The sequence below is a fragment of the Saccopteryx bilineata genome, chromosome 5 (assembly GCF_036850765.1).
Source record: "Saccopteryx bilineata isolate mSacBil1 chromosome 5, mSacBil1_pri_phased_curated, whole genome shotgun sequence".
Taxonomy (NCBI): Eukaryota; Metazoa; Chordata; class Mammalia; order Chiroptera; family Emballonuridae; genus Saccopteryx; species Saccopteryx bilineata.
The window spans coordinates 232,578,595-232,591,319 of NC_089494.1; the positions used below are offsets into that span (position 1 = coordinate 232,578,595).

General features: G+C 34.6%; 1 protein-coding gene across 1 annotated transcript in view; it reads right to left on the minus strand.

Annotated features, from left to right (window-relative positions):
• Positions 1-4,373: 4,373 nt before the first annotated feature.
• The window catches only part of LOC136306661 (ubiquitin-ribosomal protein eS31 fusion protein-like), a 34,147-nt gene continuing 25,795 nt past the window's right edge, over positions 4,374-12,725 (minus strand). The window contains exons 4-5 of the mRNA XM_066233096.1: positions 5,065-5,303; positions 4,374-4,659 (exon numbers count right to left, since the gene is read on the minus strand). Coding sequence (XP_066089193.1) covers positions 4,374-4,659; positions 5,065-5,303 — 525 coding nt within the window. The remainder of the gene's footprint in view (positions 4,660-5,064; positions 5,304-12,725) is intronic.

Consider the following 12,725-nt stretch of genomic DNA (forward strand, 5'->3'; position numbering starts at 1 on the left):
TGGAGAATCAGGTTACTCACTGAGTACTTCAATCATTTGAGCTCATTTTAAAGGCTTGGTCTAGAAAAACCTTCACTTCAAAGTAGTTCACTCCCATTACTAAGTCATGACTTATCTGGGCTCTCTAAGAATTTTCTGAGTGATGCCCAAGGGCGTTCACTCTGTCTGGTCAGGTATTAAACATCTTCTCACCTTATACTGAGTTCTGGAAATTTTTCAGTTTATAACAGTTCAGTTTTTCTTTTTCTACCTTTGGATAATTTTACACTTTTCATGTTCCATCCAGTTGTCAGAAAATCTCTAGAATTCTTTTTCTATATAGATCCTCCATAGTCAGAACACTATACTGAAGTTCCCAAGCACCTTAGTTCTCCTAACTGTTATTTCTAATCCCTAAGCTCAGTGAGGTTCCCTTGCTTGTTTGGGATTCCCCTTGTTGCACTGTGGTTTGAAAAATGTCTTAAGGAGGAAAACCAAGATAGTCACAGGTCTTACCCAATTTGTCTCACTTTTCTCAGGGATCATTGTCTTGCATTGCTTGTTGTCTAATATCTGAATTCAGTTGTTTTGCTTTGTCTTGTTTGCTAGTTTTATTAAAGGAGGCTTACTCTGGTTCTATTTAAACCATTATGGCCTTTAGGGTAAGTCCTCATCCTTATTAATAAACATTTTAAATTGTTTAAAATATTTTAAACATATGAAAGTTGTTTAATGTTTTATTTTTGCAAATCAGATGTCTAGTTGATTTCTACTTGATATACCTCAAATAACTGGTTTTGAAGTACCCATAAGATACTCAGACCTTGTGACCTATCTGTCCTTTGTTACTTGTTATTTTTTACAAAGTTACTAGCTTCTTCATTTATTACTGCTCTTATATATTTCTCACAGAGAAACAATGGGCCAAATTCAATTTGTTAAAGATTTAAAACTGTCCAAAGTATAAACTGATAATTAATATAATAATAATTTATATCAATTTTACCTGTAGGCAAGGTAAATAATATTTTCAAAGGAGTATGACATAATTTATGCACACAAACTAAGGTTTGAATCCCAGCTGTTCTTATTAGCAAGTTTTAATCCTCTATAAACCACAATATTCACCTCTCTAAAATGAAAATACTAATCCCTCACTTGATGGGATTAGAAGTGATAAAATATGCACTTAGTAAACAGTCAGTATTATGAAAACACTTAATTATTTTTTTCCTATTAATTCCACTTTTATTAAAAGTTTTTTTAAAAAAAACTATGCTACTCAATTTTTAAGTACAGAATAAGAAAACAAAGCCAGTTTTTATTCCTATAAAATGAGGTTTTAAATTGAATTTTTGGTATCTTATAGATACCACAATAATCAGGGACTTAAAATACATTACAATATTTTTGTCATTAAGACTTCTGTAGGCCAACAAATCAAATTCATAGACTGTGGATAACTCAGTTAGCTGTGGATAACTCAGTGTCGTTTTTGATCTACTTCATGTGTCTTGAATCTCTGCTTCAACAACTACTGTGTGTCGTGAGCATAACAAACAAGACCACTGATACCTCAATTTATTGATAATGTATATGTTGTCAAAAAGATGAATTACAGTATGAGATGAAAGGCCTTGTTTTCAAGGTTTCTAGAAAAATGTGGAATCAGCTACTTTATTATACTGACACTTTCTTTTATTAGCCACATGGTTCAATAAATTAAAACATTCTCTAGTGCGGTGGTCCCCAACCTTTTTTGGGCCACTGACCGGTTTAATATCAGAAAATATTTTCACGGACTGGCCTTTAGGGTGAGATTGGATAAATGCACAAAATAAAGTTATGCGACCTGAGTAAAAACTGTGGTATTTTTAAATATAATTGTTGAACTTACTAGACAAGTGTCAAGAGTGAGTCTTAGACGGATGTAACAGAGGGAATCTGGTCATTTTTAAAAAATAAAACATCGTTCAGACATAAATATAAATAAAACGAAAATAATGTAAGTTATTTATTCTTTCTCTGCAGACCGGTACCAAATGGCCCACGGACCGGTACCGGTCTGTGTCCCAGGGGTTGAGGACCACTGCTCTAATGGGCTACACAACCATTATATTAATGCAGGTATAGAAGTATGATCACAAAAGGCAAAAACTTCGGGAAAGTTGCCTAATATATGTAAAACTAGAAAATGTTAGAGACTATTTAATTTTAACTGACATTTTACTCTATCTTAGTTATATGGTTTATTTTAATATAGAAATAAAACTGTAAAACAAAACATTGCTATATCAAAAGATATAAACATAAACTTCCTTAGCACTCTGCTAAAATCTTGAAAGATTTCCAGATCAGCCATTAGATAGGTTGATTTGTGGATATATGAAAAATGTCTTTTCCCTGGTCAAATGTCCTGAGTCAGGGCATACAGGAGAAACATCCATTTTCTTCTCTACTTTTCCCCCCTTTTTCTTGTCTCTCTCTTTCCTCTCCTCCCACAGCCATGGTTTGATTGGTTCAAGTGCATTAGTTTTGGATGTGGAGGATGGTTCCATGGAGCCTCCACCTCAGGTGCTGAAAATAGCTTAGTTGTTAGCATGGCCTCAAATAGGCAGAGCATTGGCCCCAGATGGGGGTTGCTGGGTGGATCCTGGTCAGGGCACATGCCGGAGTCTGTCTCTCTTTCTTCCTTCTCTCACTTGGAAAACAAGAAAATGAAAATATTTTTAATTTAAAAAATATGATGTATCTTAAATCCCTATTCAATAAAATTATCAATTTTGCTGTAATAATTGTTATAATATTGTTGGCATGATTACTAGATATAAAAGGCATAGGTTTTTTTTCTGAAACCTTTTTTCTAATTATCAGCATTTTAGAGAATAAATCACCCTCATTTTTCCCTGTAATGAATATTAAAAGTGCTTTTATAAAAAATAAAAAATAATTTATTTGTCTCATTTGAATCAGGTAAAACTTCCGATGACCCAAAGGGAAAAGAAAAGAAGAAAAATAAAGGAATGTTAGAATGGGTATTATGAAAAAGACAAGATATAACAATTTCTTGGTGAGACTGTGAAGAAAAGAGAAACCTGTGCCCTATTGGTAGAAATATAAATTGGTTCAACTACTATAAAATAGAATTAAACAATTAAAATTGGTCCCTGGCTGGCTGGTTCACTGGAGAGCATTGGCCTGGCATGTGGAAGTCCCAGGTTCAATTCCCGATCAAGGCACTCTGGAGAAGCACCTATCTATTTCTCCACCCCTCACCCTCTCCTTTCTCTCTATCTCTCTCTTCCCCTCCTGCAAACAAGGCTTAATTGAAGCAACGTTGGCCTGGGCGCTGAAGATAGCTTCATGGCCTCCGCCTCAGGAGTTAGAATGGCTCCAGTTGCAATGAAGCAATGCACCAGATGGGCAGAGCATCAGCCCCTGGTGGGCCTGCCCGGTGGATCCTGGTCAGGCTCATGCAGAAGTCTGTCTCTCTGTCTCCCTGCTTCTCGCTGCAGAAAAATACAAATATATATATATATATATATATATATATATATATATATATATATATATATAATTACCCTATAATTCAGCAATCCCACTTGCAGAAACACATCCATAAGAAATGGAAACAGGTTGTCAAAGAAATATATACCCTCCCATATTTACTGCATCATAATTCACAAAGGCCAAGATATGAAAACAAAAGTCAATGGATGAATAAAGAAGATATATGTTCACACACACACACATACACACATTTACATGTAAAGATAAGCATTGACATAAACAGCAGAATATTAATCAATCATGAGAAAGAAGAAAATCCTGCCATTTGCAGCAATAGTGGTGGATATTGAGGACATTATGACAAGTGAAATAAATCAGAGAAAGACAAATAATGTAAAAATCACTCATATGTGATATTCATCTAAAAAATGAATTTCTAAAAACAGAGATAGATGATAGATTACCAGGGAATGGGAGATGAGGAAATATAAGAGATATAATTTAAGGGTACAAACTTGCAACTAGTAAAGAAATAAGTCTTATAGATCTAATGCAAAGTATATTGATTATAGATAACAATATTGCATTATAAACATCAAATTGTCTATAGAACTAGGTATTATTTACTCTCAGCACAAAAATATAATAATTATATGACATAATAAAGCTGCTAGCTAATGCTACAATAGCAGTCATACTCAAATCAACACACTGTATATCTTAAATTTACACAATGCTATATATATATATAATTATACAATTTTATATATTTTTCAATAATAAAATAAATTTGCACAAGCTTCTTGTAGTCTTTAACTTTTTATTAAATGTCTCTCTTTTTTTTCCTTAAACATTAGTACATATCTCTTATTAACCCATACCAATTACTTGTCTTCTGGTTTGTTAAAACAATAGATCACACAACGTTTGCCACAGTAATGTCTGTCAAAGTGGCTGACCATAAAAACTCCAGCACCACATTCATCTGAAGGGCACTCCCAGCAATGGCAACTGATTTTACCATTCTCATCCACTTTATAATATTTCAGAAGAGCCAGCTTAACCTTCTTTCTCTTATGCTTATTCTTCTTGGGAGTGGTGTAAGACTTCTTCCTTTTCTTAGCAGCACCACGAAGCCTCAACACAAGATGAAGAGTGGACTCCTTTGTTCTTTTTTCTTTTTTTTGCATTTCCCTGAAGCTGGAAACGGGGAGAGACAGTCAGACAGACTCCCGCATGCGCCCGACTGGGATCCACCCGGCACGCCCACCAGAGGCATGCTCCACCCACCAGGGGGTGATGCTCTGTGCCCCTGGGGGTGGGTCGCTCCGCTGCGACCAGAGCCACTCCGGCGCCTGGGGCAGAGGCCAAGGAGCCATCCCCAGTGCCCGGGCCATCCCTGCTCCAATGGAGCCTTGGCTGTGGGAGGGGAAGAGAGAGACAGAGAGGAAGGAGGGGGGGGAGTGGAGAAGCAAATGGGCGCCTCTCCCACGTGCCCCGGCCGGGAATCGAACCCAGGTCCGCCGCACGCCAGGCCAACGCTCCACCGCTGAGCCAACCGGCCAGGGCCTGGACTCCTTTTGAATGTTGTAGTCAGATAAAGTACGCCCATCCTTGAGTTGCTTGCCAGCAAAGATCAGCCTTTGCTGATCAGGAGGAATTCCTTCCTTATCCTGGATCTTGGCCTTTACATTTTCTGTTGTATCCGAGGGTTCGACCTCAAGAGTGATGGTCTTCCCCGTCAGGGTTTTCATGAAAATCTGCTTCCTGATGGCGACTCCACCACAGATGGTGGATTGGAAAGCTAAATTTCTCTTTTTTAAGTAACATTTAAATAGCTAACTATTTATTCCAATGTTATTAATTATAACATCATCATTGTATCCATGGCTTGAGAGATTTTCTTATATGTATTTATGTTCTTTCTTCATAGTACATAGATATTCACATCAAAAATATGTAATTACATATATACACATATATATATATATTAATATATATATATATATGTGTATATATATTAGCAAAAGAAAGAGAGACAGACAGACAGACAGGAAGGGAAAAAGATGAGAAGCATCAACTCATAGTTGTGGCACTTTAGTTGTTCATTGATTGTTTTCTCATATGTGCCTTGACTAGGGGGCTTCTGCTAAACCAGTGACCCCTTGCTCAGTGGGCCCAGCAACCTTGGGCTCAAGCCAGCGACCTTGGTACGACGTCTATGATCCCACACTCAAGATGGCAACACTGTGCTCAAGATGGTGAGCCTTATTTCAAGTCAGTGACCTTGGTGTTTTGAATTTGAGTCCTCAGTATTCCAGGCTGCCACTTTACCTGCTGCACCACCACCTGGTCAGGCATAATATATTTTTATACTGAAAGATATCTCATAATTTAAGTATCTATAATATGACTGAACATGTAGCTTCCCCTTACTTTTTATTTGTATAATTCAATCATTTGAAATTATAAATATTAAATCTAGTAATGGGTAAAATAAAACTAAAGCTCACTCTGTCTTGCGTAAATCACAACTACATATTCACAATAACATTGAACACAAGAATTAAACTGTTCAGGTATACATTAAGCCTCATTTTCAGACACTCATTCAGATATCAGTGTATATTACTTGTGCTGACACACATTATATAGTTTTGTATAAAACTAATAAAATATTTCTGAACAATCCATAAGTTGTATTTGTTAGGAAATAAATGAGTCTTCCTTGCCAATAGTGAATATATAGCAATAGTAACATTTATAACAAAGAATAACTTAATATCAGTTTACTTCTGATAGGAAATAATTTCCATCCAAAAAATGACTCATACCACATAAAAACAGACTATCTGAAATGAAGATAGGTGATTAACTTGATTACTAATTTGACTAGGACTTATAACGATCTATCTCTATTTAGAAATGAAATGAGATCTGTGGGATTCTCAAACACAAGAAGCAATGAAGTAGGTATTCTAAAATGGATTAAACATTGCAAATAAATGTACATAGACTTTGCAATTAATCATTGGAAGGCAGATGACATGATAGTCATGACTTAAAAGAAAAATGTATTCTATTTTTTTGTTGTTGTTGTTCTTTTTTGTGTGTGAATTTTTCTGGTTAGAAGCAGGGAGGCAGGCAGTCACACAGCCTCCCACATGAGATTAACAGGGTTCCACCCAGCATGCCCATCAGGGGGCAATGCTCTGACCATCTGGAGTGTTGCTTCGTTTTAGCCAGAGCCATTCTAGCGCCTGAGGTGGAGATCATGGAGCCATCCTCAGTGCTTGGGCCAACTTTGCTCCAATGGAGCCTTGGCTGTGGGAGAGGAAGAGAGAGATAGAGAGGAAGGAGAGAAGAAAGGATGAAGAAGCAGATGGTCACTTCTCCTGTGTGCCCTGGCTGGGAATTGAACCTGGGACTTCCACACATTGGGCCTACGTTTTACCACTGAGCCAAGCAGTCAGGGCCTGTATTCTGTTTTTATAGGTAACATGTGCCCACTAACAATATCAGGCCCAAATATGAACTGAAGCAACGGTGTTAATCTTATAGGGAGGTGTGAAAAGAATATATATTTTTTCATACAACGCTAGTTTAAAGTAGAGTTGGAGCTGCCATTTCAGAGAAATAGCTTTGCATATCTTCTTCCTCAGAATTTGGAATATTAAAACAGGGTGATATGACCCCTGGAGTGGGCTTAAAGCAACACTGTGTCCCCAAGAACTGTTTGCAAAGATAACAAGTAGCAGATATAGCTGCTGGACTGGTGACTCCCAGATTGATAATTAAAACATTCTTTAGAATTAGTGTCACTAGGTAAGTTTATCTGTACCAATGGAAATGCCTTTCTCTATTGATGTAATTATTCCCTTTCCCTTTTTCATAAATACCCCTTACCTTTGTTTCCTAATCAGAACACCATTGGGGCTTCTGCTTGAAATCAGTGCTTCCCAAGTTCTTCTTCTTATTATTTTTATCTCAAATAAAGGCTTGTTGCCTCTTCCTGTGAACTTTATTTTTAGGTTAACCATCTACTTCTTTGTTGTTGTTGTGGGGAAGGAAAAGAACAAGCAAGTTAGGCTTCTGTTCATTCTGAAAAAATATAAAAGATTTTCAGAATGATATCAAATGTTTAAGCAATGGGGTGTGGAGATTCAGCTCTCTCTAATGGTCTAGTATAGAAATTATGATGGGGGAGCTGTCAAACAGAAACAGTTGTACTATGGATTGTCTTCCATTTGAATTATATTCTCATATGTGAGTATTATCACATAAATTATGGTACCACAATGACAAGTAAATAATAAGAAAACTAGCTAAATAAAACAGACTAACTAACTTAAGCTTTGTCCAACTGTCAGATTAAAACATTATGTATTAAATTTCTATTGCTGCAGCAGCAAACTACTACAGATGTAGTGGCCTAAAACAACACAGATTTATTCTCTTACAGATGCTATAGGTCAGAATTTAGTGTAGGCTGGGGTGTCACAGAGCTGAAAACCCTGAGTGGACAGGATTACCCTCCTTACTGGAGGTTCTAGAGAACAAGCTGCTTCCAAAGTTATTGAAGGTCTTGGCCAGCACTTTATTCCTTTTGATTGTAGGGCTGTGGTCTTCCTCCTCACTGGATGTAGTCAGAGATGTGTTTTTGCTCCTAGATGCTGTCTATACTTTTTCTCATGCTTTTTATGTACCCCTCTCCAACAAGAGTAGATCAAGCTTCTCTTATGCTTTAAATATCTCTGGCTTCAGCTACCTCATCTCTTTGACCTCAGTTTGGAATGTTCTCTGCCTTTAGAGACTAATGTGATTAGATCAGACCCCATGAGATAATGCATGATAAACTCTCTCTTTTAAGGATTATACCCTTAATGACAACTGTAAAACCTTTTTTGCCATATAAAACAACATGCTTAAATTCTATGAATTTTGGTGTAGATATCTTTGTAGGTCCATTCTTATCACCTATAGCAAAGTTCCTAAATGTGTGTTTTAAAGTAAAATGAAATGATCCAAATTACTCATATCAAATTTGAGTACATGTAAAATATATAAATATACATATACTCATGTTAATTTATGTGCACATGTATTTCCTCAAATATCTAAGTCAGTGATGCTAATTTTAATTTTTCTACTTCCTAGTTGATTCAACTTTACAATTTATTTAAATGTGTGTTTAAAAAATTAAAACATTTTAAGAATTCAAATATCGTTTAATCAGTGATTTTAATTTAAAGAATTACCAAAGCAATCTTATCAAAATATCAAAGAACTCTCACAATGTCCACATTTAATTTTGTTCCCATTCAACATAGAAAATAATGTTCCATTTTTCTACTGAAGTATACATTAGTTGTTCCTGAATTGTGGTTATATGTTACTGCTTAACAGGGAAACAATACTGTTTTAAAATAGGCTGTATTACTCTGCATTTCTCTGAGGGATAGTCTAGAAAGAAATGCAAATCATTCTAGCTACTGTAACGCTGCCTACATCAAACTCGAATTATAATTTTGTTGCAGTTGACAAACTACTCAAGGTACCTGCAGAGTACAGATAAAGTGCTCTATTGACTATGGATAATGCATATTAATCCAAATAGCCCTAAACTTCTACCATTTAGAGAAAGCACACCTAAATCTTCCTTTAAGAATAGGCTTTGTAGAACAATTTTTCTGGTTTTAATCATTATCACTGGCTATTTTAAAATTTACCTAGAAACTCATATTGTTACTCTAAAATACTTATCCAGAATTTTTACCCATCTGAGATTACCTTAGGTCCAGGAAGGGAGTAAATATGCCCTGCAAATGTGTCATGTTAGAAGATGTTCTAAGTATCAAATCATGGATAAAAATATGAAAACTTCTAATCTGCAGAATTGTAGCTGGTAGAGAGCTCAAGTTAAGTGGAAAATTAACCCAGTATGAGACATCACATCTTTCTTTAAAAAAAAAAAGTGTCAAGCCTGACCAGGCAGTGGCGCAATGGATAGAGCATTAGACTGTGACATGGAGGACCTAGATTGGAAACCCTGAAGTTGCTAGCTTGAGCTCTAGCTCATCTGGCTTGAGTGGGGGCTCACCAGTTTGAGCGCAAGGTCACTGGCTGAGTGTGGGATCATAACACATGACCCTATGGTCGCTGGCTTGAGCCCAAGGTTGCTGGCTTGAGTGCAAAGTTGCTGGCTAAGCAAGGGGTCACTTATTCTGCTGTAGCCCTCCCCCACCTCGGTCAGGCACATATGAGAAATCAATGAACAACTAAGCAAACTAAGGAGCAACAAAAAATTGATGCTTTTCATCTCTCTTCCTTTCTGCCTGTCTGTCCCTATCTGTCCCTCTATCTGTCTCTCTCTCTGTCTCTGTCTCTCTCTCTCTCTCACACACACACACATACACACACACACACAAAAAAAGTGTCAAAAATAAGAATATAGCTTGCCCATTCCTAGAAAAACATATATGGTTTCTATACTAAACTTTCAAACATATTTTAAGATACTATGACATTATGCCAGATGGGTTTGTTTGTTTGTTCTGTTGATTACAAATCATGTATGATGTGATGGCAAGCACTTGTGGCTTAGAACACAACTGACAATCTAACAAGTAATATGATGCCAACTACCATTTATAAATCAATGTTAGCTCTAATTCATTGATATTTACAGTTGGCAAAATTGTTCTTACAATTTAACTAATTATTCCTATGTATTAAAGGTAAAATATTTATGTAAGTTACATAATGCTCAACATTATTCTTAATACTTAAACATTTTTTGAATTAATCTATAAAATGAAATAAAGTCTTTATAAAATTAAATACATTTTATCTGAAAGAGAATTCTAAGAATAATTCCTAACAAATACATTTATAAGTCTCACATACTATTTTATGATTTATAGTCAAAGTGAGATAAAAATTATTTCAGTTACTATGAAATAAATAAATTTTCTTATATCAACCTTGAAAACTATGTTAAAAAATATAAAAATTTTTATATAAATCAAAAAGTATCCACGAATCCCACCAATACATAAAAATAACACTTTTGGCAATGATTAGCCATTCTTATTTCCTACTCAAAGATTTTATATTAGGATGGAAATATTAATTATGGTTTATAATAAACTATCTTTCATTAATAAATATATTGTAATTGTCAAACAGGTACATATTAAGTGTAATTTTTTTTCACTTGACTTGAGGCAACACTCTTATTAAACTTATTACTTTTAGTTCCTGCACTTACTTATTCCTTTGGTTGGTTTAAATCTTTACCCAAATAATTAATGATTCAAAAATGTAATGCTTTATTTAAGCTTCATATTGGTTCTTCTTAAGTTAAAAACAACAACAACAACAAAAACTAGCAGTCTCATTTTATTCCATCAATTTTCCAAGAATAAACTTTCTATAAGTGATCACACATATTGTAGAATACAAAAGTAGATTTTAAAAAATTAATTTAATTCTTATTTTTGTTCTAATCTATTTTGAGAACTAGGACAAAACAGAAAAATAAGTTCATGAATAATTGCAGGAGAGTATTGTTACATATAAATTAACTAAGTATATACTCTGATGTTCAATTTTTATTTTCATACTTGTATATGAGAAAAATCCAAAGTAATCATTAAGAATTTTTATAGCTTTTATTCTTTGCTGCATAATTTGAGGGTCATTTAGAGTATTTGAGTGACAATGAATGGGCTCCCTATATCTCCATCTAAAAGGTAACGTTTTATTTGAAGTTAAATACTGTTAGCTCTAATCATAGGGTATCTGTCATTTACAATTTAATCAACTCAAATTTGTAAAATAGATTATTTCAATGAATTTTGTTTACAAAGAAAAAAAATATAAGCTAATAGAATTTTGTGAACATAACAAAGGGCTTCAATATTATAAATACTGTGTCAGTAAGAACTGTACTGAAATGATTATTTTCCAGTATGTGCCAGGGTTTCTACAAACAGTGACAACACTTTCTCTGTTCATCTGACCATCTTTCAACACTATCTCTAAGCTTTTAGGTTTCAGTTCTCCTTCCTTTCTGTTATATCACAAGAAAGAAGTTGCTTAATTTATTTTCGAACTCTTTCCTCATTATTATTAAGGCATATCTAATCGATAAAAATCTTTAACAGACATCTCCATCATATCATATATAATTAGTTGAGACAAAAATACATTTTGAATACTTATTAATGTTTGGCATCAGTGAAATATTTCATTAGATCATTATCCATGACACAGTGTCTAAAATTATTACTCCAGAAACACCAGTGAATTACAAGCAAACATAGAAGACTCTTCAAAATGGTAATTTCTAATACTATTCTTTCTGTTCTTTCTACAGGTATGATCTCCATCATTAAAAATTATTTATCATAAACATTATGAATCTTTTCTATAGCTTTTTTGCATATTAAGTTAGGTCCAAAGTGTTTATGGGTGTTATTTTACAATTACTTTTTCTTTAAAATATTTTATTTATTGATTTTTAGAGAGAGAGAGAGAGGAGGGGGAGGAGCAGAAATCATCAACTCCCATATGTGCCTTGACCAGGCAAGCCCAAGGTTTCAGGTCGGCAACCTCAGTATTCCAGGTCGACGCTTTATCCCACTGCGCCACCACAGGCCAGGCTACAATTACTTTTTCTAAATATTTATACAATTAGAAGTATCTCCCACAATTTTCTAATTTTAAAATTTTCTAATTTTAAAAATGTCTATAACCTTGGTATATAACTATATATTTTTCATTGTTGGAAATTTAAAAGAATTGGATCTGATTTAATATTAACAAATATTTTGTTTTAAATTTAAGGCATAAGTCTCATGTTTTTTCATGATTATATCTATTTATTGGTGAGAGATACATATGTATTCATCATATATAAAGCTATTTGTTTTAAAAATTTAACTCACATGTTTATAGTGACTGAAAAGTCTCATGAACTACAATTATAAGCAGTAGATCCTGGAGAGCTGACAGTGTGGTTACAGTTTGAGTTCTAAAGCCTGAGAACAAGGAGAGGTAAAATTATACATTCTAGTCTTTTTCCAAATTCTGGATGAGAACAATGTTCCAGCTCAAAGACAGGCAGTGAGTGTGAATTATTCTTTTCTATTACATGTTTTGGTTTTTTCAAGCATTCAGTGGATTGGATGAAGCTCACTCACCTTGAGGAAGGCAATCTAATTTACTCAGTC